Here is a 24,258-nt window from a genome sequence, read left to right on the forward strand (position 1 = left end):
TTCAGCCAACAGAGGAAGTACACTGAAGAGCAGTGAACGATCCTTAACTGCGTGAGAGAGGAGGATGAATCTCTACTAGACTTCATCACTCGCTTCAACTCCAAAAAGCTTAGTCTCGGCAACATAAGTGAAGATCTGGTTCGCGCCGCCTTCATCCAAGGCGCCGAATACCCAGAACTTATCCGCACATTGACGGGTAAGGATGGCATGCCATCAACTTGGGATGCCATCATGACGGCGGCAAAGCGCTTTGCCGAGACGGAAAAGCAACTGGGAAGAGATCTTCCCCAGAGTACACACCTCTACACGCAGAGGACCAGAGAGAACAATGTCCGGATCGCCCGGCAGAACAAAAAGAGGAGGCTAGGTATTTGGCAGTCAAGGGTAAACTTTGACACCTCATCCAGCTCTCGCCCTCTTGTTGGCGGAAGGGACAACACACACCCTTCAAACCGAAAACACCGGTGGACGCCACTCACGAAGAGCGTCACGGAGATATTTGCCACGGAAAAATTGCCATGGCCTAAAGCCCCATTGATCCGGCAGAAACCTAATGCGGATCAAAGCAAATCCTGTGATTTCCACGGGACAAAGGGTCATGGTACTGAAGAGTGCACATCCTTGAAGGATATTATTGAGACATTTGTCAAGGACGGAAGGCTTGCACATCTTGTGGCATCGATCAGGAAGGGAGGAAGGAATGACAACCGGTACAGAGGTAACGGACGAAAGCCCGTCGATATCAGCATCAACATGGTTCATGGCAAGGTCAGAGGAAGAAAAAGACGGGTGGCAGAACCATGCGCGTGGAAAGAAGCTGAGGTGCGCTTCCCGCGAGTGCCAGGAGGCCCCAGCAAAGAAGGCCCCATCGTCATCAGAAGCCAGCTGGGGCACTACATCACTTCACGCACTCTTGCTGACAACGGCGCTTCGTCGACAGTGATGTACAGACAGTTCTTTGATAAGCTGGATGATGAAGACAAAGAACGCTTGGAAACGGTCTACGCTTCAATGGAAGGGTTTGACGGAAGTACAGAAACACCCCTGGGTATCCTATCTTTCCCCGTTACTCTTACTGATGGGAATCATTCACGCACAGAAGACGTGGATTTTGTCGTAATGAAAAAGCCACATCATACGTACGACATCCTATTCGGAAGAGACGGGATGGCAAGATTCAACGCCGTGGTATCTTCAGTCCATGGCATGATGGGATGGCCAACAGCTGAGGGTGTAGCAATGATCTCTGGCATTCCCCAGGTATGCATTGCATCTGTTTCATCTAAACCCAAACCGAAAAAGGCTAAACCAACCATCACTGAACCAGAAAAATGGGCCTTCAATGGCAAATACCCCGACCAGGCCGTTACCATTGGACCAACAATCGTTGATCCCACCCGCACCTTACTCAAACGCTTACTGCAGAAAAACGCTGACATCTTTGCGTGGGCACCAGCTGACATGACTGGTGTACCCCGAAGTAAGGCGGAGCATAAACTCAAATGCGATCCGGCTGTTACGCCGATCGTACAAAAGCGCAGAGTGATGGGGCCTGAACAAACTAACGCGTGTAGAACCCAAGTCAAGGAACTCCTTGACGCAGGCATCGTACGCGTTAGTAGATATCAAACATGGGTTGCAAATCCCGTAATGGTACCGAAGAATGACAAACAATGGCGCATGTGCATAGATTTCAAAGATTTGAACAAAGCATGCCCCAAAGATTGTTATCCGTTACCAGAAATTGATCTCAAAGTGGATTCGTTGGCACCATTCCGCCTTAAATGCTTCTTGGATGCGTATAAGGGGTACCACCAAATCCACATGGCCATTGATGACCAGGACAAAACCGCATTTCGGACGCCCGATGGTACATTTTGTTATAAAATGATGCTATTCGGACTTAAGAATGCAGGGTCCACGTACCAACGACTAATGGACAAAGAGTTTCATGCCCAAATCGGCAGAAACTTGGAAGTCTATATGGATGATTTGGTCATCAAAAGCCTCGAGCCTGAGGCGATGTTGAAAGACATTGAAGAAACTTTCAACATGCTCCGAAAGATAAACATGAAGCTCAACCCGAGCAAGTGTTCATTTGGGATGGAAGAAGGGAAGTTCTTGGGAGTCATTGTTACTAAAGATGGCTTTAGAGCGAACCCTGAAAAGGTCGAAGCCATTGTTAAAATGGAATCACCTACCACCATCAAACAGGCTCAGACACTGAATGGACGACTAGTCGCACTTAATCGCTTCTTGGCAAACCATGCAGATAAGTCGTTTCCTTTCGTGTCAACATTGAGAAACTGCTTGAAGAAAACGCACTTCCGCTGGACACCAGAAGCGGAAGCAGCTTTTCAGGAGATTCGGTCACGCCTGATCGAACTCCCAACACTTACAGCACCACAAGCGGGAGAGGAGTTAATCCTATACCTTTCCGCAACAGATAGAGCAACCGGGGCAGTCCTGCTAGTAGAACGAAAGGGCGTCCAGATGCCAATCTATTATGTTAGCCGTGTACTAACAGACGTAGAAACCCGGTACTCTACCCTCGAAAAATTAGTCTTAGCACTTATACATGCTTCACGCAGGTTAAGACGATATTTCCAGGGCCACCCAATCACCATTCTCACCAACTTCAAACTCTCAAACGTTCTAGGCAAACCCGAATTATCGGGACGTCTAGCCAAATGGGCAATTGAATTGGGAGAATATGCAATTAAGTACAAGCCAAGACTAGCCATAAAAGGCCAGGTCCTGGCCGATTTTATTGCAGAAGTCCCCGCTTCGCGGGAGAAAGAGTGCCAGGAGGAGACTCAACCCTCCCTAGCACAGGACGTCAATGATGTCTGGCGACTCTATACTGATGGAGCAGCCAGTAACGAGGGTTCAGGCGCAGGGTTAAAATTAACCAACCCAGCGGGCCAAGAATATACTTACGCTATTCGGCTGGACTTTCCAAGTACGAATAACGAAGCCGAATATGAAGCATTCTTGGCCGGTTTGAGAATTGCGCGTAAGATGGGAGTGAAAAACTTGGAAGCCCATGTGGATTCCATGCTGGTGGCCAACCAAATAAATGGAACATACACGGCTGTGAACGACACCATAGCCCTGTACCTCGCCCAGGCAAAAACCCTTATGCGTGATTTTAGTGATTGTAAAGTCATACATGTCAAGCGCAGCGAAAACAAATCTGCGGATGCGTTAAGCAAGCTTGCATCACTAGCCTTCACCCACCTGGGAAAGGACATCCGCATTGAACTCCTCGAAGCGCCATCAGTCCCGCACAAGGAAATTTGTGTCATCCAAACCAGTACAGAAACGTGGATGACACCAATAATAAATTACCTTGCAGCAGGAATACTACCAGAGTCAAAAACACAGGCAAGAAAACTACGCTGTAAAGCACTGAATTATCAACTCGTCAATGACATCCTTTACAGACGTAACTTTCTTGGCCCACTCTTGAGATGCGTGGACAACCAAGATGCCAACTACCTCCTAAGGGAAGTACACGAAGGCATCTGTGGGGTACACGCAGGTCCCCGCGCTGTTGTAGCCAAGCTAAACAACGCGGGATACTTTTGGCCAGGGATGCATACGGATGCACTGGCATACATCAGAAAATGCAGGTCTTGCCAGCTTTACGCACCTAACACGCATCGCCCGAAAAACGAACTGGTTCCAGTCACTTCTTCGTGGCCATTTCAGAAGTGGGCCATCGATGTGACAGGCCCATTTCCTACAGCAGCAGGAAATGTTCAGTTCCTAGTGGTAGCCATCGACTACTTCACCAAGTGGATAGAAGCAAAACCTTTAGCCCAAACAACCGCAAAGCATATCAAAAAATTTATTTGGGAATTTATAATTTGTCGTTTTGGACTTCCACAGAATTTGGTGAGCGATAACGGCACCAACTTTGCTGACAAAAAGCTACAACAATGGCTAAAAGAACTTCAAATCACCCACACCTTTACCTCAGTGGCACACCCGCAAGGAAATGGTGAGGTGGAAAGAGCAAATAAAAGCATCGTCGAAGGAATAAAGAAAAGACTCTTGAAACACAGATCCGGCTGGGTGGACGAGCTTCCGCACGTCCTTTGGGCAAACAGAACGTTGAAGAAGGCCAGTACGGGAGAAACCCCGTTCAGCCTCACTTATGGCACTGAAGCCATGGTCCCGGTCGAAATTGGTCTACCCTCACCAAGGGTCTTGAGTCAGCCAGAAGACAATGATGCGGAAAGACGGTTGGATCTTATGCTAACCGAGGAACGCAGAGACTTAGCCGCAGTGCGTGAAGAGAACTACAAACGACAAATGCAAAAGTACTACAACACGCGGGTAAAACTCTGCAACTTCAAGGAAGGAGACTACATACTGCGTAACAACGAGGCTTCGAACCAAGAACGCCCAGGAAAGTTGGCCCCGATCTGGGAAGGGCCATACGTTATCAAACAGGTTCTGGGAAAGGGCGCATACCGGCTCGAAAGGCTCGATGGCACTCCCATCCCAAGAACATGGAATGGAGCTCAATTACGCAAATGTTATATGTAGATCAATTCCAAAACTTGTAAAGAAAAGGCCAAGAGCCACTTCTAATGGAAATGATTCTCCTTTCATAATGTGTTTACCTTTATCCTTATGAACTCCCCACTGGTGCCGGTATTTACCGCATAAATGAGGAGAAGTAAGTCATTGCGTGTGGAAGGCGGCAAAACCCGCATAAACACAACGTTAAAAATAAGGGAAACCTACACGCAGGTATGATGTAAGTAAAGTTTAGCCATCTTTGTAAGTGCAAGTGACGGTCTTATCCGCACAATCACAAATAAGGAAGCAAAACTTCAAACTATCATCTACCACGTTCAAAGGTTATCCTAAAAAAAAAAAAATATATATACTTAGAAATAAGGATAAGGAAAACCTACACGCAGGTCAGGTATGGGTAAAGTTTAGCCATCCTACCAAGTGCAAGTGACGGTTCAACCCGCACAATCACGAAAGAGGAAGCAAAACTTTAACCCACTATCAACCGCGTTCAAAGGTTAACTTATCCTAAATACTTAGAAATTTCGAGGAAAAATGAGGAAAACCTACACGCAGGTCAGGTATGGGTAAAGTTTAGCCATCCTACCAAGTGCAAGTGACGGTTCAACCCGCACAATCACGAAAGAGGAAGCAAAACTTTAACCCACTATCAACCGCGTTCAAAGGTTAACTTATCCTAAATACTTAGAAATTTCGAGGAAAAATGAGGAAAACCTACACGCAGGTCAGATGACGGTTAAAATTTAGCCATCCTACCAAGTGCAAGTGACGGTTCTACCCGCACAATCACGAAGGAGGAAGCGAAACTTTAACCCATCATCAACCACGTTCAACAGGTCAACTTATTCTAAAAAACTTGGAAAATTGCTAACTTAAACTAAGTCATGAGCTTATAAAGCAAGGAATCCAAAGGAAATAACAATCTTATCCGCAAAAAGATTTATATTTCAATGATATATTACAAGAATGGCCGGGTTACTACCCGCCTGAAAGAGTAAATCTATACAAGTCTATCTTAGCAATGGAAAGGGGTCTTCAGGATCAAGCTTCAGGGCCGCTTCCACTTGGACCCGCTCCGTCAGAAGAACGGGGTGGTTCGAGGAACGCTTTGAGGACAGCTAACCCATCATCAGCAGCAGCTACTTCGTCCACCTTTTCCACCACTGGATGCGGGAAGGCGGCGTATTGGTTCAATGCTTGGTCATAAATGGCTTCGGTATCCACATCGAACAAAGGGAAGTTGGAAGGCGGGACGCCTTTCTCAACAAACCCTAGACCAAGCAGGAAGCCGGCCTTTTCCCCATCCTCATGAGAAGCGTTGAGGGCTGCGGTCATAGCATCATCGTAAGAGGTCTCTGAAAAGACCCGACGCACAACCTACAAAGAAAAAATACAAGTATTAAAACCTTTTCTTACAAAAGAAAAGCGAGAAGATAAAGATAAACATACCTGAGGCAACGCTTCTCGAAGAAGCCATTGGAGGGCAGCTTGAGCTTCGTTATGGGCGCGTTCGGCTTCGCTCTTGTTAAGGTTGGCAAGTAAAACTTCCTTTGCGGCAGCCTCTTCGACGCCCTTAAGCTTCCGCTCGGTGTGGTCAAGCACCCCCCTCTGGTCCAGGATTTCCTGGAGTTTCTTGGCATCTTCCATTGCCAAGGCATCATGAGCGCGTTGGAGAGCCTCTAATTTGGCCTTGAGCTCCTCATTCTCCACACGCAAAGGCTCAGCAACGGCTTCAGCCTTGGCAGCCCTCTCGGTTGCGTTTCGCGCAGTCTCCCTGGCCAGCCGAAGCTGTTCATTCACAGCTTGGGCAGCCTTGGAGCGGGCCTCGAGTCGCGCCTGAACTTCAACCTCGAGGGCCTTGAAGGCCTTCTCCTTGTCGGCGGCAGCTGCCGCCAGCTGTTGGTTCTCCTCCCGAAGAGCACGCGCCTCAGATACGTCCTTGGCGCGAGCTGCTTTCAACTTGTCGTTTTCACGACAAAGCAGCTCGACGCGCGGCTGCATCCGGGCTTGGAGAACCCGAAGCTCATTGGTTAGCCTACCCTCCTGGTAGCTAGCCATGGCTTCCCCCAACGCACCATGAGGAGCAGCGTGGCGAGCCCAGTCCACGCACTCCACAGGGGTACGAAGGGTTGTTCCTCGGCGTATGTTCCATCGCGGAACATACACTTCATTGGAATCCGACACTGCAAAAGAAACAAAGGCAGTAAGGAAAAGATAAAAAACATAAGGGAAAAAGAAAAGAACCCTACGCACCTGTAGGGTCAATGACAGGCCGATAGCCGCCAAACCCATCACCTGAACCTAAAGGAAATCCATCCAACAGGTCAGGCAGACGGGAAGAGGGCAAAGATCGGTGGGAAGCCCTGCGCGTACCTGATGGTCCGGCCGTAGGTGCCGGTGGCGCGGGCATGGTGGCAGCCGCCGTGGTCGCCGTTGTTGTCGCCGCCGCGGTCGCCGCCTCCTCAGCAGCAGCAGTAACCGCCGGCTCCGTGAAGGATGCTGTAAAAATCGCACTCACGGCCGGCGGCGACGTCATCTCGGCCGGAACAGTTGGCTCAAAGGAACGAGCAACTGGACCAGCGGATGCAGACGCAGGCGCCTGGGTCGACGCCTCAGGAAGGCTGACCGAGCCTACCGTCATTGGCGGGGAGGTACTCCCCTGCGCTTCACCCCGGAATGCGTCAACATACACGCCTGCACAAAGAGTGTTAAATTTAAGAAGTAATAAATCTGCAAAGATATTATGATTGTACTTACGGGTTTTCTTGACCCTGAACGTACGGACGGGCGGGGAGGAACACGATGGAGCCGGCCTCTTGGTACCGGTCACCGTCGTCTTCGTTGGTTCTCCGGAGGTAACGGTCGTAGCCTCCGGAACAGTGGTCTTCTCACCACCGGGCTTCCCCGCCACCTCTTCACTATCTGACTCCGAGTCAGATAGAACCACCGGACCAGCCGTGGAGGCCTTCTCCTTCCCTTTCCCGCCGGCAGCAGCTTTCTTCTTCCGCACCAATGGAGGAGCATCTGAGGATTCCTCAGAAGAAGACAGGTCAAGAATTCCAACAGCGGGTACAGCATTAAGGGGTTGAGGAAGGAATATCGCCTTACCTGGCCGCCGTTGGCTCAGGATCTCGTGGCCCAGCGGATAGACCTCCACAAACCGATCCGCTGTTTGCTCCAGGATGGGCAACTCGCCCTCGTCCAAAGCACGAGTACCCATCCGCGCGGGACCGTCGGCTTCCAGCGGAAACAGAAGCGACTCCAAATCATTTCCCTCTGAAAGAAAAGAAACAGTTAGAAGACAAACTTGTATCAAAAAAGAAAAACAAGACATACCATAGGGAATAGAGTTCAAACCGTATTCGAGGAGGATGGGAACCAGAGATGCATCTTTCCACACCCGGCTCATCCCTAACATGACCATCCCGGACTCCGCAAACCGGTAAACCGGAGATTGGATCCGGGATATCTTCGAAAACCATTCCGCCTCCTGGTAGTTGGGGGCGTGAAGGCTCGGTATCGCTTGGCCATTTTTAAACTTCATGGCAAGGGGGATGGCGCGGGCAGAAATGTAGAAGAATTCCTGCTTCCACGCACGAAGACTGCGCTCGGTGTCGCAAATCTTCAGACCCTTAATACGGGTCGTCAGGGTGTACCACCCTTGGATGCACCTCCAGGTATAGAAGGTCATCAGGCGGTCCACATGGGGCTCGATGCCCAAAATCCGGCACACCCACTCAAAATGGCGAATCTTGGCGATCGCCATGGGGTGCAGCTCGGTCAAATGGACACCGTGCCTCTCAAGGACACGGTAAACAAATTTTGTCAATGGGAATCTAAGATTCCCATAGACAAAAAATGCAGCATAAACCCCGATCTTGCCACTGGGGGCATCGTACACGGTCTGGTGGGATTCAGGAAACTCAGGCTCGAGATGATCGAGCATGAACTTCCTGACAACATACCGGTACTGATCGCCGGGCAGAGCACACTGGCACTCACCAGCAGTACCCTTGTCGTCAGCTATAGCTTCAGCATCACGAGAGGACATTATTGCAGAAAGAAGAGTGATTTCGGGAAAATGCTTGCCTGAAAAAGGGGAGTATTTGCCGGAAATCACTAAGAAGAAGAAGAAGAGTGAAAAGTGTGAATTGCAAATAACCCTCTCCCCCTTTATATAGTAATCGCAATTAATGCGGTGAATTTAATGCGGAGGAGAGAGAAATCAAAGGTGCAATGAAACTATGACACGTGGCAAAAAGCAAGCTGGCAACGGCTGTTGAAAGGACGTGTGCCAGTAATTTCGCGGCCACGCGCCCGAAAAATCATGCCCACGCGCCTGAAAAAGCAACTGGAATGACCATGTTCTGTCACGTCACCATAACTTCCTGCACGTCCTGACACAGTCAGAAGAAACCGTCACACGACGTTTCAGATGTTTGGACTGTTCTTATCCTCACCAACCTTTTGAATTTCAAAATTCAAAAAGATTCAAAGGTAAGCGGGAAAATACCCCTTACCTTGGCAACCAAGTAACCATAAGACGGATGCGGGTACAGTGTTAAGGCAAAACCTTCCACATACCTAGCACCCGCAGGGAATTGAAGCCAAGAATACCCCGGCAACAAAGTAACTATAAGACGGGTGCGGATACAGTGTTAAGGCAAAACCCTTCACGTACCTAGCACCCGCAGGGAATTGACGCCAGGAGTACCTTGAAAGTAAAGTAACCGTAAGACGAGCGCGGGTACAGTGTTAAGGCAAAACCCTTCACATACCTAGCGCCCGGCAGGGAATTGAAACCAGGAAGGATCTTCTGGGCAATGCTTGTGGAAACGGAAATAACATCCCCGCATAGCGGGAACGTCGAGAAATACATTGTTTGAGGCTCCAGGATGGAATTGGTGGTTTAAACATAATTGATCACTATGTTCAAAACCACTAAAACCTCAAGGAGAATCCACACAAGTGAGACTCAACGCTCCTGACTTGCGAGAAGGTTACATACCTACCCGCATCATACCCAAAGATCAAGCAAAAAAATCGGGAATTTTTGCAAGTGACATTAGGAAACCCGCGGGAAGAATCCCCACGGAGAACCTTAAAACTAGAAACCCTTTTCAAAACCCCTTGCTTAAAGTCCAAAAGTTCACCTCACTTTATTAAACATTCAGGAGAAGAACATTGGACTGAGGGGACTTGAAGAGGTAGGTCCCAGCAGAGACCAGTTGGTCCCGCAAGACTCACCTTGAACAGGGACGTCTGCGCAAAGGCCATCTGCTCCCGCAGGACCCACCATGCTCATAGGATCTTACGCGCAGTACACAAGCTGAACACGCAGGGAAAGCCTCCCAATGGTGAAGTACCCCGCCTGTTCCCGCAGTTGCGGATACAAGCCATCAGGGAAGGCTACCCGCAGACAGCAGGGCTACACGCACAAGACACTAGCTACTTCAGTAGTCACATGAAGGAATGAGCAAGGCGGGAACAATCCCGCCTAAATGAGCCAGTCTGATTCTGAAAGATCTTTTGTACCATGCCTACCAAGGTATGGACAGGACAGACGATCTGACCAGAACAGCCCATGAGCCAATCACAGGGTGACAGCTCATCGACAACAGGGCGAGGAGGAGCACCCTCTAGTACTGTTTGTCACTATTAGCCGCTGCCTACTCACCAACCCTTACTGAGGAGCATGCGCGGCCTACAGTTGGTGGAATAGTGTTACTGTTGGCCGTAACCTATTCACCAACCAGCATGGCCTGCGTACAATCCACAGTAAGTGGGACGTGCATAATCTACAGTTGGTGGAATAGTGCAGCCGACTTTGTTACTGTTGGCCGTAACCTACCCACCAACCAGTATGGCCTGTGCATAGTCCACTGATTGAACAGGAATACTATTCAGCCGGCTGTACCTTCTTGGAAACCTACATTCGGCTATAAATACTCCAATATCTTGGAATGGTAAGATCATCTGCTATCCAGTTATCTAGCAATCTCTTAATATACACTTATATTCAGAGCAACCTAGTCTGATTCTCACGCCGGAGGGTGGTCACAAGGAGGAACTCCCCCCTTCTCAGTGACGAGCTTACGGTGTTTGTTTTGCAGGTCTCCTGAAGAACAGCCTTCTCAGTTAGACCTCATCCGTGGGAAACATTACTTAACCCCCAGATTATCTATAATCTGTACCGGGTCACTTAGTGTTTCTTCACTCTCTTTTAATTCTCTATTAACAACCACCTAACCCCCCACTATATATAAACCATATACACAATCGATGAGGCTTGAAACTGGAATCGGTGGGACGAGAAGCTCAATCGATGCATCGCCTGAGTGGTGGGATGAGAAAATAAAGGTAAGTTCTTTTGTTTTTATATATTATTAACCTGCTTGTTATATTAATGAAGATGCAAAATGGTTTGTTTTTATTTATTATTAACATGCTTGTTATTTCCATTGATAATTATTAATATAGATAATATATATAACCTGTTTGTTTTCATGTAGAGGTTGTTAACATGCAAAATGGTTTAGTTTAGAGATTGTTGTAATAGGATCATAGTTTAGTTTATTGAATTAGTTTCAATTAATCCAAGCAAGATTCGAGATATCGGTTCGTCACTAGTGATTTCCGTCCATATCAACAAAAAGCATACAAACTTTTCTACCAAATACTTCCTTTCCAACAATGGAAGATTGCATGAGCATTGTCATCACTTTTCCCGGCTTTGAAGAAGGTTCTAATGGGTATTTGCGTGCAGTGCATGTTTTTATTCAAAAGAAAAACCGTTTTTAGACAACTATGTGTAGATCTTGTCACTAGATACAGATTGAAACAAACCCGTAATGTGTCTACTGAGGAGTCGGTCGGAATTTTCTTGATGACTTTAGCTCATGGGTGTACTAATAGGTTTGTCCAAGAATCTTTTAATCATTCCGGGAAAAACATTCATCGACATTTCTGTAAAGTTTTGGAAGCCGTGCTTAGGATGAGTGCTGAAATCATCAAGCCTGACGCAAACTATAATGATGATGTACCCGCATATATATTAAATAATCATCGGTATTATCCAATTTTCAAGGTATTATCTAATGTTCGATGTTTTTAATGTTCTAGTTCTTTTTACAAATGATTTAATCATGATATCTTGTTGTATTTATAGGATTGCATTGGCGCGATTGTCGGGACACACGTGAGGGCATCGGTTCGATTGAACGAACAACCAAAGTACATTGGTCGAAAGGGGTATGCCACACAAATATAATGGCTGTTTGTGATTTTAACATGTGCTTTACATTTGAATGGGCCGGATGGGAGGGGACTGCACATGACACGAGAATCTTCAATGAAGCCTTACAGAGACCTGCCCTTAAGTTTCCACATCCAACGGGTGGTTAGTATAATTTTAGTAATGCAATTTGTATGTGCTTAATATTTGTTTGAAACGACTAACAATTGTTTTATTTGTAGATAAATATTACGTTGTTGATGTCGGATACCCAAATACTAAAGGGTATCTTACTCCATACAAAGGTGCGAACATTCGTTATCATATACCGGATTTTCGACGTGGACAAACTAGTGCTATGCGTGCTCCTCGCGGAGCAAAAGAGACATTTAACTATATGCACTCATCCTTGCGAAATATAATTGAACGAACTTTTGGAGTGTGGAGAGCTAGGTGGGCATTATTGAGAGATATGCACGTTAATTACACATACAATCACCAAGTGAGTATTGTGTTAGCGTCGATGGCGATTCATAACTTTATTAGGAAGGCCAAACAAGAATCTTACAATCCCATAAAAGATGGTGCTAGTAATGAAGACGATGAAGATTTTCCGGCTACAAATCGTACGGGTGATGATGCTATGCTTATGGCAGCGATAAGAGATGTTATTGCGCAAGAAGTAATGAAATCGTACGCGTGATGTAGCATGACATTATTATAGTTATTATTGTGCATTTTGGTGTTTTTTTAAGATTCTGAACGTTATATTATTATGGTCTAATCAAGAAATTAAACTTTTGAAAACGAGTTCTATGTTATATCTTTAGTATTTTTTGTTCAATATGTTAGAGATGAAAAAAAATATATAATAGAGCAATCCCAAACACTTTTTAAAAAAACATCTTATTAATTTTTAAAATAATGTCCTTTTTGGTTATTTTACATGAATAAGCTAAATCAAACAGTCCTTAAAAAACAACTTATTAACATAAGCTAATCCAAACACTTTTATACAAACTCTTTTTCAAAAAGTCAAATGTTTATAATTCCTTTTCGCTGTAAACTCCTTTTGGCCTTGATTAAGAATCCCATACACACCCTATATAATAATAATAATAATAATAATAAGATAACGAAACCCAGAAACAAACAGAAAACAAAACACGAAGGTGAAGATCGAAAGAGGGGTTCAGATCAAGGGTTTTGATTTATATAATTGACGGAAAACAATCGAATATATTATTTGATTATTCTACTTTGCCTCATTCAATCGGATATATAATTATAATTTGATTGTAATTGTATAATCAAAATGAAGACGACAAAAGGAGGCAAAGTTATGAACCCTACCGATGCCTATCGTAAGGAGCTTCGTAAGAAAGAATTGAAACGAGTAAGTCTGTATTTTGATTTGTTTATGTTTTAATTGTAATTGATTCGTGCTTGCCTCTTATTGCCCTAATTTAATTTACAGCGTCATAATATTATTGTGCCCTAATTCATAAGTTAAGATTTTTTTTTTTTACTTTATGTATCAGTTTTATTCCTTTATTGATGTGCACTATAGGATAGAGCTAAGCAGTTAATGCGGAAAAATATCGGATATTTGAGATATCAGTGGGATATCGGTAACTTTAATATCATGCGTAATTTATATATATATATATATATATATCACTTTAACGCTAACAATTCAGTATACTCTTCTACTATTAACAAATTATCCTTTTGCAACTTGCAAAACAATTGTAGCAAGTAGGAACTGATTAGGACTCAAAACACCAACGCTAAACACTAAAAGTTGAAAATTAAGACTTAAAACACTGATATCGGGAATATCGGTCAATATTGTTGATATTATCGGTACCGATATTCTGACCGATATTTCACATGAGGACCGATAAACGAGATATCACCGAGATTCAGGGGCGAATCTTCATTGGGGCCAGGGGTCCCCCCCCCCCTGTTTTTTTGCGCAGTAGTGTAAATTCACCCGTTTTCGGTCGAAAATTTTTATACGTAGTGTAAGTTTAGCCTTTTTTGGCGTAAAATTTGAGTCCGGCCCCCCCTCGTTTGTGAAATTTTGTATATATTTTGAGCCCCCCCCCCCCCCCCCCCCGGTGCCTCAGTCCAAGCTTTGCCACTGCCGAGATTGACTGCATAGGGATAGAGGTAACTAGGGTTAACATAAGTGCTTATTGATTGCTTTAGTTATATTTGTTTTTTGGTGATAAAAATGTTGAAAATTTGTAGTCCACAAAAGTTAGGATTAGAAGCAGCAATTTATTATTATTATTATTTTATATTTAGGATTTTGTGGAATTTGGTTTATGCTTGTTACATTGTTGTGATTTCTTTTTGTTAATGTGGATTTCGGTTGTGCTTATTGATACCAGAACAAGAAGGAAAGGAAGAAGGTAAGAGAGGTGGGGATACTGAAGAAGGATCCGGAAACGCTCAAGGAGCAAATTGACAAGTTGGAAGCAATGAGTAAGTTCAAATTCAACTGATGTTTTTGGTTAAAGATTTGAATGTTGCTTATATATTAATTGATGCACATTGTCTAAAACGATATTAGCTAGTTACTGGTTTAACATTGGATAATAACATCAGGGTCTTAATAAAAAAATGGTTGGCTAAAAGTTGGATTTGAAGTGTTTCATGGGGTAATGTAAGTAGTTGAACTTAGTAACAGGTTGAATCGTTCTGACCAGGATCTTGACATGACAGTAGTTTCTTACTATAAATATATAGTTACTGAGGCGTTTGTTGATCTTTTTCATATTCTTCTTCTCCCATTTAATATTGTGGTCTTTGACTTAGTGATATATACAATTATCTTTATTTTGCAATTAAAACAACAATGCCAGAGTCATACGGTTGAAACAAACTTGATTATTTCTTTTACATGTTTCTGTTACTTTTTTGGTATTATATATTCTTTGGTCACTAGTTGAAGACTCATAGTTGCTTGCTATTGATTGGTGCAGAGGCAGATGGTGCTTTGGACAAAGCCAGAAAACATAAAAAGAGACAACTTGAGGACACATTGAATCTCGTTCTCAAGAAACGAAAGGTAAAAGTTCAAAATTATAATTATTTGAAAACATTACAGTAACTATTTTACATTACATAATTTAGCGAATTATAAGTTCTACATGGTCTGTTTTATATTTGTCAACAGGAATATGAAGAGAAAATGAAGGAAAAAGGCGAAGCTCCTGTTATGTTCAGGTTAATTTGTCATACATGATCTCATTTCTATTATAAAAGTTATATATAAAGTTATTTAACTTATACATATTTTAAATTTTAAATTGAAGTCTATAATTTGTTCTTGCAGTCACCTCGGCCCTCCTCGAAGACGGACTGCAGAGGAAGAAGAAAGAGCTAAGCATCCACAACCTGAGGTAAATTTTACCTTGATTCTGGTTAGTAAATCATATGCTAATGTCATCACGAGTTAAATAATTTAATTTGCAGGATTCTGTTTATTATCATCCTCAATGGAATCCAACTGGTGCTCCACCACCCGGAAAGCCACCTATGTACAAGTCATCATTAGGGCCAATAATCCCATTAGTGGAAGGTTCATCAAGCGGTGCTGGAGCGCTTGATGACTCAGATGATGTTGGCTCATCAGTTCCGCCACCACCTCCACCACCACCACTGCCACAAACTGGCGGCGAATCAGAGTCTATAGAAGATGCTCCTCCTTTACCCCCACCGCCTCCAATGCCAGCTAAGCCTGCCACATCAGATCTGGATATGTTACCGCCACCTCCTCCTATGCCACAACCTCCACTGCCACCTGGAACGGCAGGAGCTGACAGGGAGAAAAGTCAGTCAGATGACCCGGCATCTACTAAGCTTCCTCCACCGCCTCCACCGCCAGGTCTGCCGCCAAATTTGACCGGAAATGAAGGTGGTTCGGAACCCAAGGACTTTTCTAAAATGGTTCCACCGCCACCTCCTCCGAGGCAACCACCGCCAGTTCCAGGACCGGGAATGGTCCAGGTTATGCCGACAGAGGTGCTACCGCTAGGGATTGCTCATTTCCCGCCGCCTCCTCCAGGGCCACCACCGCTAGGAATTTCTGGCCAACAACCCCCTCCTATGGGAATGATGCCGCCAATGATGCCAAGGCCACCGTTCGGACCCCCTCCAATGATGAGACCGCCGCTTCCTCCCGGGCCACCACCACCTCATCTAATGGAAGAGTTTTATAGACCAACTGTACCTCAAAAACCTTCATATGTCAAATCTGCTGCATCCACTGTTGTTAAGAGGCCTTTGGCTCAACATACACCACAACTAACCGCCATGGTAAGTTAAATCAATCTCCTACTTATTAGTTATTATTATTATTATTTATCTTTTGTTTTTATTATAGTTGATTTAAAATATATTACAGGTGCCAGCATCGGTTCGGGTGAGGAGAGAGTCAACCACACCAAAGGCAAAACCAAAGCCATCTGTTTCATCAGTAACTGTTGTTTCCCAGCCTGCACCAACTCCAACTGTTTTAAAACCGTCAACTGTGAAACCACCATCCTCATCGGTTGCCAAGCCTCCGAGTGTAGATGATTCTTACATGGCATTTTTGGAGGACATGAAAGCTCTTGGTGCACTTGACAACTGATAGACGGACACAACATATTTGGTTATGTGGGGGTGATTTTAGAGATGAGATATGTTTTTTGTTGTCTCTTTGTCATCTAAGGCTTTTAACTGGTTCCTTGATTTGTAATGGAATTATATCAAATGTCAAGACACCATGGCTAAACTTTAAGCTAGAAAAACTTACTGTAAAAGGATTTTATTTTTTTTAATTAGTTTTCTGTCTTTTCTGATGCTGGTCCAAACAACTTTTCTGATTTAATTGAACAACTCAATTCGTGGTTATGTATATGAACTTTTTTTTTTATGAATTTTCATTCTTATTTCCCATCTCCATACCTAAGTTATTCTTTTATTATTTATTGTATTTCTTTTCATTTAACTTAAATAATATGTATGTGTCACAATTAATTGAATATGGTGAGTTTGGAGGATGAATATTGAATAGTGAACCTTAACTTTGAGGGACATGCTTTCCCTCAAACTGTGGGGTTGAGTATAGGGACGAGGAATGGGATGGAACTATGGAAGTGATTTTCTTAATTTTTAAAGACGGAGATAGGGATTGGGGATGAGAAGTGAATGCTCTAATGATCTTGTGTATATCTCAAGTTAGACGTGCACAAATCAGGTAGTGTTAGAAAACCCGGAACCTGGTTTTTTCTCACCGGGTAGAGAATGGCACCGGTTCCAGTCAGGAACCGGTTCGGTTCCCGACCCGAACCGATGCTTCGAAATGCCAACTATTAGGAACCGGGACCGGTTATTACGTAAAAACCGGTTCCGCCGGTTTTTTTTGAAATTCAAATAAACTAGCCGTTACAAACCGGTTCCAACGGCTATATAGCCGTTTTTGACCGTTGGAACCGGTTTTTTTTACTATATCAAGCTTGAAAACATACTATAAATAGCAATGTCTTGTATGTTGTTAGTTAAACCACTTCCCAAACTATATAACACGCTCTCAATCACAATTAAGGTTAAACTGACAACAAATGTCAACTAATGACGACGTTGTTATGGTGATCGAAACAACTAGATGCCCCGATGTTTGGGTTCATCACGATTTGTGTCTCATGACCGACTCACAAGAGATGGCTCGTTGCAAATATTGCTCGAAGTTTCTTAAAGCAGGGTCCAACTCGACATTACGAAAATATACGAATAAGTATTGTCGAGAGAAAAGAAGTTTGGATGCTAAAAAAGCGGAAGTGGGAGAGTTGTCCGGCTCTACAACCCAAGCATCTACCGCCGGTGACAACGCTTAATCGTTGTAGAATGCCGGATTAAAACGACGAACGTTGTTTTTAAGTTTAAGTTGTTATGTTTAGTATCGTTTATGTTTTAATAATGTTTGTAATAGTTAGTGTTTAAATAAATAAAATGTTCGTCGTTATTAAAAAAGTAACAAAAAATTAATCATGACTAATAAGAAATAAACAACATAAAAGTAGTTATTATTAAACAAATCAAAACTACATATTAGTTGAACTTGTTACAAATAGTTTTACTAAAACAAATAAAAATTACAACTCCTCTTCGTCTTCACCCTCGTCTTCATTCTCGTCTCCACCCTCGTCTTCGTTATCGGAAGAAAGCCCGTCCTCCGCCTCCTCATCATGAATAGGACGCTCTATTGGTATTTCTCTTCAAAATTCGCCTTGTGTTGTACACGATCAACCGCATCCAAATGGTCCTTTAGGCAAATGCAAACCTCTAGAGACTCGGGAGTTAATTTTGTTATTCGCATTGATAATACCCTCCCACTAAGAGAAAAAACCGATTCGGAAGTAACCGTTGAGGCTTGTACGGCAAGCAAATCACGAGCCATGGCGAATAGAATAGGAAATTCGTTTCGTTTTCCTTTCCACCAAGCCAACAAATCAATATTGCGAACCTCGTCGACCGTTGCACCCTCAACATAGTTTGCTCCACTATATCGACCAAGTTCGCTAGTTGGTGTGTTTCCTCTTTGCCTCTTAGATGCCTATTCACGAATCCCATTCATCAAGTTTATAAGTAGGTCCTTGCTCGGCCTACTAGTCGTTGTTTTTTTAACAAAAGACGATCTCGTGCTTGGACCATAAAGTTGAAAATAATGGTCATAAAGGTCTTGAAGGTTTTTGTTAAACTTTTCACACGCTTCCGTCGACAACTTCGGGTCGATCTCGTGCATACCCATGTTGTCGAATATTTCTTCGATCGTTCTCTCAACCCCATGAACATTCCAATATGGGTTTAAAGCGGCGGCACAAGTGAAGACCGGCGGTATGTTTTCAAAATATTTTAAGAACTTTTCCTTCATAACCGCAACAATATTCTTAAATAGTTTGTTCTTCTCCTCAAACTCTTTAAAAGTATAAGACATGTAGTATAATTCTTGCAAAACCCAACAATTAGTAGGGTAATAGACTCCCGATAACTTTGTTGTTGAGTTTTTGAACACGTCAAGATACCCCAACAAAAAACCGACATTGAACCAAACACTTTCCGGAAGCATATCGGCCTCTCGTACGTCAACAAGATTGTTATGAAAACTTTGTAGAGTTTGGCGTTGGGCGAACGCATACTTGAGCATATGACAAATTGAGTTCCAACGGGTTGGAACATCCCAATTCGGCCCCAAATACTTTCTTTCAACCGACTTGCAATAATTCTTATATTCAAGATGTCTTCTTTTACCACTTTTGAAGACATCTTGTAACATAAGTCTAAAATGTTTTAAATCGTCACAAATGTTTTCATTGTCGAGACCTTTTTGAATAACCAAGTTGATGATATGTGCAACACATCGAACATGAAAAAAATCCCCGAAACAAGGCGGTGAATATTTAATGATAAATTTTTCGGCCGCCTTGGTATTATTTGATGCGTTGTCAAACGAAATCGAAAATATTTTATTTCTCAAATTGTAAGTCGTTATAACCTCATCAAGCAAGTCAAACAATTTTTCGGCGGTACGTGTGTACGGGAAGTTTTCAAAAGCGATGGTTCGTTTCATCAATTGCCATGTCACCGGATCAACCCAATGAGCGGTAACACATATGTATGATTCGGGCAACCCATGTGGTGCCGACCAAACATCGGTAGTTAAACTAACCATCGCTTGTAAAGAATGAAAAAACTCGATTAACTCTTTTTTAGCACACTCCCACAACTTGATACAATGACGTCTTAAGGTAGTACGACTTACATGTGTGTATCGCGGTTGTAGAGTTTCTCGAATCAACGACGTCAAATCCGGGTCATCAAAGTGGTTAAACGGCAAACCTCGTTGAATAATGAACTTTGCCATTCTATCTTGAACTTGAGTCGTGTTGTAACGAAATAGTGTACCATCTTTACCCAAGTCAACTTGATCGGTCGTGCCAATCCCTTTCAAGACCTTGCAATATGGCTTCTCGATATGCTTTCTCAAAGTCGAGTTGGAATCGTGCTTTAATTGTGTTCCACATAGTTTGCAACGAGCCTTTTGATCACCTTCGACATTGACAACCAAATCCCAATTCTTCCATATGTCTTGGTTGCGGTTATGGGTGACGACCGCAAGAACATTTGGGTCATCTATAGCACGAACGGGTTCAATAAAAACACTCTTCTTAGCCTTCTTGTTAGTTTTTTTGATGGGTGCCATAGTAATATTTAGTTGGATGGTCGGGTTTGCTAAAGGAGAAGTATTTTAGTTTGTTTTTGAGTTTGGTGGTGAAACAAGTAATGTAAAACAACTTATATATAGGTTTTGGGCATCAAGAACCGGTTCCAACGGCTATATTACCGTTGGAACCGGTTACAACGGCTCTTTTGTGTCTCAAAAACCGGTTCCAATGGCTAGTTTGACCTGTGTTTGACTTTTTTTTTAAAAAACCGCCGGAACCGGTTTTTTCGGGTAGGAACCGGACCGGGTACAATTAGGAACCGGGTAGGAACCGATTGGGAAATACAAATAGGGGAACCGGGTATGATTTTCGGGTAGAAAAATACCCAAACCGGGTATTTGGTCCATCGGGTACGAACTGGAACCGGTTCCGGGTCGGTTCCACCGGTTCGGTTCCGAAACCGGTTTTTTGTTCACGTCTATCTCAAGTTACTCGAAAATGACGACAAACTATTAAGTAGACCTGAACCCTTGATAAAACAATAATTGTGATAAAACGGATGAACCATTTATAACTCTGCATAACTGCATTACTATTATGCATATGTTGCGTAATAATAAAGATGTGTTGGGTAATTACACCCCCTCTCTGGCTCTCTCCATACACTCAACACGAAGAAATATCCACTATTAGCAGTTGGCACTATTATGCAGGAGCCGATCTCTTATATAGAAGTGTTAAACTAATATAATAATAATATATGCAAGATATATGCCACAAAAATATTATATATGTGTTAAATAACAATTTAATATTTATAGTTGTCTCACAAAACCACACTATTTATAATATAAACCACTGATATTGTCACAAGTTGCAAAGCATTACAAATTTCAAGGCGGTAGTTAATATGACAGACCACTAAAAATACACATAATTTTCTTTCTCTAAACAAAAAAAATGTAATTTACCTTTAACAAGTTGCATCACATGTGTGTTATTTTTGAAGTTAGAAGTTGCATTTATAGATAACTATAAGATAAATTATTTAACCTAAAGGTGCACAAAAAACCCGAACCTGGAACCGGATCCGAAAAATACCCGGAATCGGTTGTTTTTATACCCGAGTTTTTAATACCCGAACCCGTACTAGGAACCAGACCCGATTTGTACCCGGTAATACTCGAAAACCCGAACCGGTTCCATGCCTGAACTAGGTTTTACAAATTCCCGGAACCGGGTTTTTCAAATACCCGATTACCCGAAAAATACCCGGAAAAATAATCCTAAAAGGTGCAACCCTTTAAAAAATCCAATATATATCCGAAAAATACCTAAACAAATCCAAAAAAAACGAAATAAGGTTTTTTTTCAATACCCAGTTTTAGAATACCTGCTTCTATACCCGACCTGAAGCCGATACATAAGGTATGGTTTTTAGAGACAATACCCGGACCCGAACCCGACCCGGTTATTGCCAATACCCGATTTTCCAATATCCGACCATACTCGAACCCGATTACATACCCGAACCAGGGTATTTGAAAAACTTGATTTATGCACCTCTAATTCAACCGGTTGTACAATTTTTTTAGCCCAGTATAATACAAATAATATTAATAGTTTAGGCTTGTGAAAACACAACTGGGCCTAGTCTACAGTTTAAGCCCAAGCCTGTAACCCTAAAAATTGAACTAGGGCAGGCAATACATAACCCTTCTGTTATGTGCCTATAGCAGCAGCCTTCTTCTTCGCTCAAACGCAACTCCCCCAAGCTGCTTAGGGTTTCCTCACACCCTACGATTCAACGTAAGCTTTCATTGTTTTTATTTATCATCTCAGATTCAAATTCCGTAAATCATTCACACATTTTGTTTGTTTTCTTCATTTTTAAGCTTAAATAATACAATATTATTCATTCATTCATTTGTGTTTGATTCTTGTAATATTTGTTTAGCTATTGGTTTATGTGATATGATTTTAATTATTGCTGTTAGCTGTGGAGCCTTGAGTGAAGGACGGTTGAGCCTTAAGCTTTGTTCTTCTCATAGTGTTCCGTACATTAAGTAGATGCCTAATTTATTGAAAATGAAGTATTTGTTTCTTATTTTCATTTATTTGTTTAAAGGCATATATCAATACATGTAACTGTTACTCTCAAGATGGCAATTGATTAAAACCGGAATAAAAATTAGTTTTTGGTTGTATAGGACACATGAATTGTGTGTTTTCAGTGGCTTTTGATTTGCATTATGTGGATATATGGTATGTTTGGCAAAACTAGCGGGTGGCTTGAAGCTGGCATCTGGTAGCTGTAGCATGTTAGATATATTTAGATGCTTGGGGCATAGTAGCTTGAGCTTTTAATAAAGTGTATAAAATGACCAAAACGAGCATAACTAAAAAAAATAATATTAAATGTATTTATTTTGGAAGGTTATTTAAGTAATTTAAACTACTAAAAGCTTGTAGCTTTTTCTAAACGCTAAACGCTAAGCTTTAAGTTTTTTCTCATGATCTAAAAGCTTCAGGCTCCTTCAACCAAACAAGGATTTTAATCGACTAGGAGCTTTTTAAAAAAAAAAAAACTTGACGCTAGAAGCTCATAAAAAAACCATCCAAACATACCTGTAGTCTTACATTTACTTGAAAAACCAAATGTTTTGCTATTGTGTTTATAATACTTTTATTGTGATTTTGTAAATTGTAATTTTATGAAAATTAATAATTTAACATTGTTAGAGACTTAGAGCTTGCAATTATGTTCATGACAATAATTCCTTTTTTTGTTACAGATCTTCAAGATGTATACCTCAATGAAGAAGATCCAAAAGGATAAGGACGTCGAACCCACCGAGTTTGAGCAGAGTGTTGCTCAGGTTACTTTCTTTTCTTATTCTTTCAATTATTGCTCTTATTATTTTTAGTATTCACTTTGTTTATATGTGTATATGATGTTACTGCAGGCATTGTTTGATTTGGAAAACACACGCCAAGAGCTCAAGAGTGACTTGAAGGACTTGTACATCAACTCTGCAAAGTAATTACTAAATATCCATTTATTTTGAGTGAACATATTGTTTGATCTTTTTTGTGTTAATATCTATTTTGTGATTTTTATGCAGCCAAATTGATGTGTCTGGAAACCGCAAGGCTGTTGTGGTTTACGTTCCGTACCGATTGAGGAAACCTTTCCGCAAGATCCACACTAAGCTTGTTAGAGAGCTCGAGAAGAAGTTCAGTGGCAAGGTACTTTCATCAAATATTGTTATTGCAGTCTTCATTTTTCTCAAGTACATATAATTTATTTTGTTAAATAATAATATATTCTCATGTGACAGGATGTGGTTTTCATTGCCACCAGACGTATTGTTAAGCCCCCAAAGAAAGGCTCTGCAGCTCAAAGACCTCGATCCCGTACCCTCACTGCGGTCCATGATGCTATGCTGGAGGATGTGGTGCATCCTGCTGAGATTGTGGGAAAACGTACTCGTTACAGACTCGATGGTTCCAAAATCATTAAGGTGGATGTGATATGCTATTCAATTTGATATATTAATATAGTATACAAGAATGCTGTGTGTATTTGCGTGTGATCTGTCGTGTTTTTGTATTGACGGTGGTTATACGTTGTGCAGGTTTTCTTGGACCCAAAGGCTAGGAATGACACCGAGTACAAGCTGGAGACATTCAGCGGGGTCTACAGGAAGCTTTCGGGTAAAGATGTTGTGTTTGAGTACCCTATCACAGAAGCTTAAGGAGTGTTAACTGCTATAGCAAGTAGCCTTCGGTTTTCAGTTGGTTTATGTTGAAAATTCACCAATGTTAGCAAGTAGCCTTCGGTTTTCAGTTGGTTTATGTTGAAAGTTCACCAATGTTAACTGCTATACAGGAAGCTTTCGGGTAAAGATGTTGTGTTTGAGTACCCTATCACAGAAGCTTAAGGAGTGTTAACTGCTATAGCAAGTAGCCTTCGGTTTTCAGTTGGTTTATGTTGAAAATTCACCAATGTTAGTTATTTTCTTTTTCTGAAATTTTGACTTATCATTATGTTTTCAAAACTTTATACTATGGTTTAATCATCTCTTTCGAGTCGCATAGATGGTTTTTATGTTCAACTGAGATTTAGTTTTTGGTTTGTGTTATTAAATTAAAATAATCTTTTAACAAGGTCTTATAATTGTTAATTATGCAGTGAAGTTAAGACATGCTTTAAAATATCTATGACTAGACATGTTTATTAGGCATATTTAT

General features: G+C 42.3%; 2 protein-coding genes across 2 annotated transcripts; both read left to right on the forward strand.

The window, feature by feature from the left end:
* Nucleotides 1–12,951: 12,951 nt before the first annotated feature.
* Nucleotides 12,952–16,612, forward strand: LOC143613401 (protein EARLY FLOWERING 5-like). The gene is made up of 7 exons (XM_077087111.1): nucleotides 12,952–13,181; nucleotides 14,185–14,278; nucleotides 14,779–14,864; nucleotides 14,973–15,022; nucleotides 15,132–15,198; nucleotides 15,272–16,114; nucleotides 16,203–16,612. The coding sequence occupies exons 1-7, from the start codon at nucleotides 13,101–13,103 to the stop codon at nucleotides 16,428–16,430; spliced, it is 1,449 nt and encodes a 482-aa protein (XP_076943226.1). The 5' UTR covers nucleotides 12,952–13,100; the 3' UTR covers nucleotides 16,431–16,612.
* A 6,180-nt stretch (nucleotides 16,613–22,792) lies between these two features.
* Nucleotides 22,793–23,828, forward strand: LOC143613402 (small ribosomal subunit protein eS7-like). The gene is made up of 5 exons (XM_077087112.1): nucleotides 22,793–22,883; nucleotides 22,971–23,044; nucleotides 23,130–23,253; nucleotides 23,346–23,528; nucleotides 23,643–23,828. The coding sequence occupies exons 1-5, from the start codon at nucleotides 22,809–22,811 to the stop codon at nucleotides 23,760–23,762; spliced, it is 576 nt and encodes a 191-aa protein (XP_076943227.1). The 5' UTR covers nucleotides 22,793–22,808; the 3' UTR covers nucleotides 23,763–23,828.
* Nucleotides 23,829–24,258: the final 430 nt, after the last annotated feature.

The sequence above is a fragment of the Bidens hawaiensis genome, unplaced genomic scaffold, assembly GCF_021521415.1.
Source record: "Bidens hawaiensis isolate Kalapana, Puna unplaced genomic scaffold, B.hawaiensis_p1.1 tig00037310_1, whole genome shotgun sequence".
Taxonomy (NCBI): Eukaryota; Viridiplantae; Streptophyta; class Magnoliopsida; order Asterales; family Asteraceae; genus Bidens; species Bidens hawaiensis.

What these genes read in the sequence shown, in the direction of transcription:
- LOC143613401 (XM_077087111.1), top strand. Translation starts at nt 13,101, where the DNA reads ATGAAGACGACAAAAGGAGGCAAAGTTATGAACCCTACCGATGCCTAT. An exon ending in GAAGCTCCTGTTATGTTCAG is followed by an intron (nt 15,023 to 15,131) that starts GTTAATTTGTCA and finishes TTGTTCTTGCAG; the next exon opens with TCACCTCGGCCCTCCTCGAA. An exon ending in CACCACAACTAACCGCCATG is followed by an intron (nt 16,115 to 16,202) that starts GTAAGTTAAATC and finishes AATATATTACAG; the next exon opens with GTGCCAGCATCGGTTCGGGT.
- LOC143613402 (XM_077087112.1), top strand. Translation starts at nt 22,809, where the DNA reads ATGTATACCTCAATGAAGAAGATCCAAAAGGATAAGGACGTCGAACCC. An exon ending in TTGTACATCAACTCTGCAAA is followed by an intron (nt 23,045 to 23,129) that starts GTAATTACTAAA and finishes ATTTTTATGCAG; the next exon opens with CCAAATTGATGTGTCTGGAA. An exon ending in ATGGTTCCAAAATCATTAAG is followed by an intron (nt 23,529 to 23,642) that starts GTGGATGTGATA and finishes TACGTTGTGCAG; the next exon opens with GTTTTCTTGGACCCAAAGGC.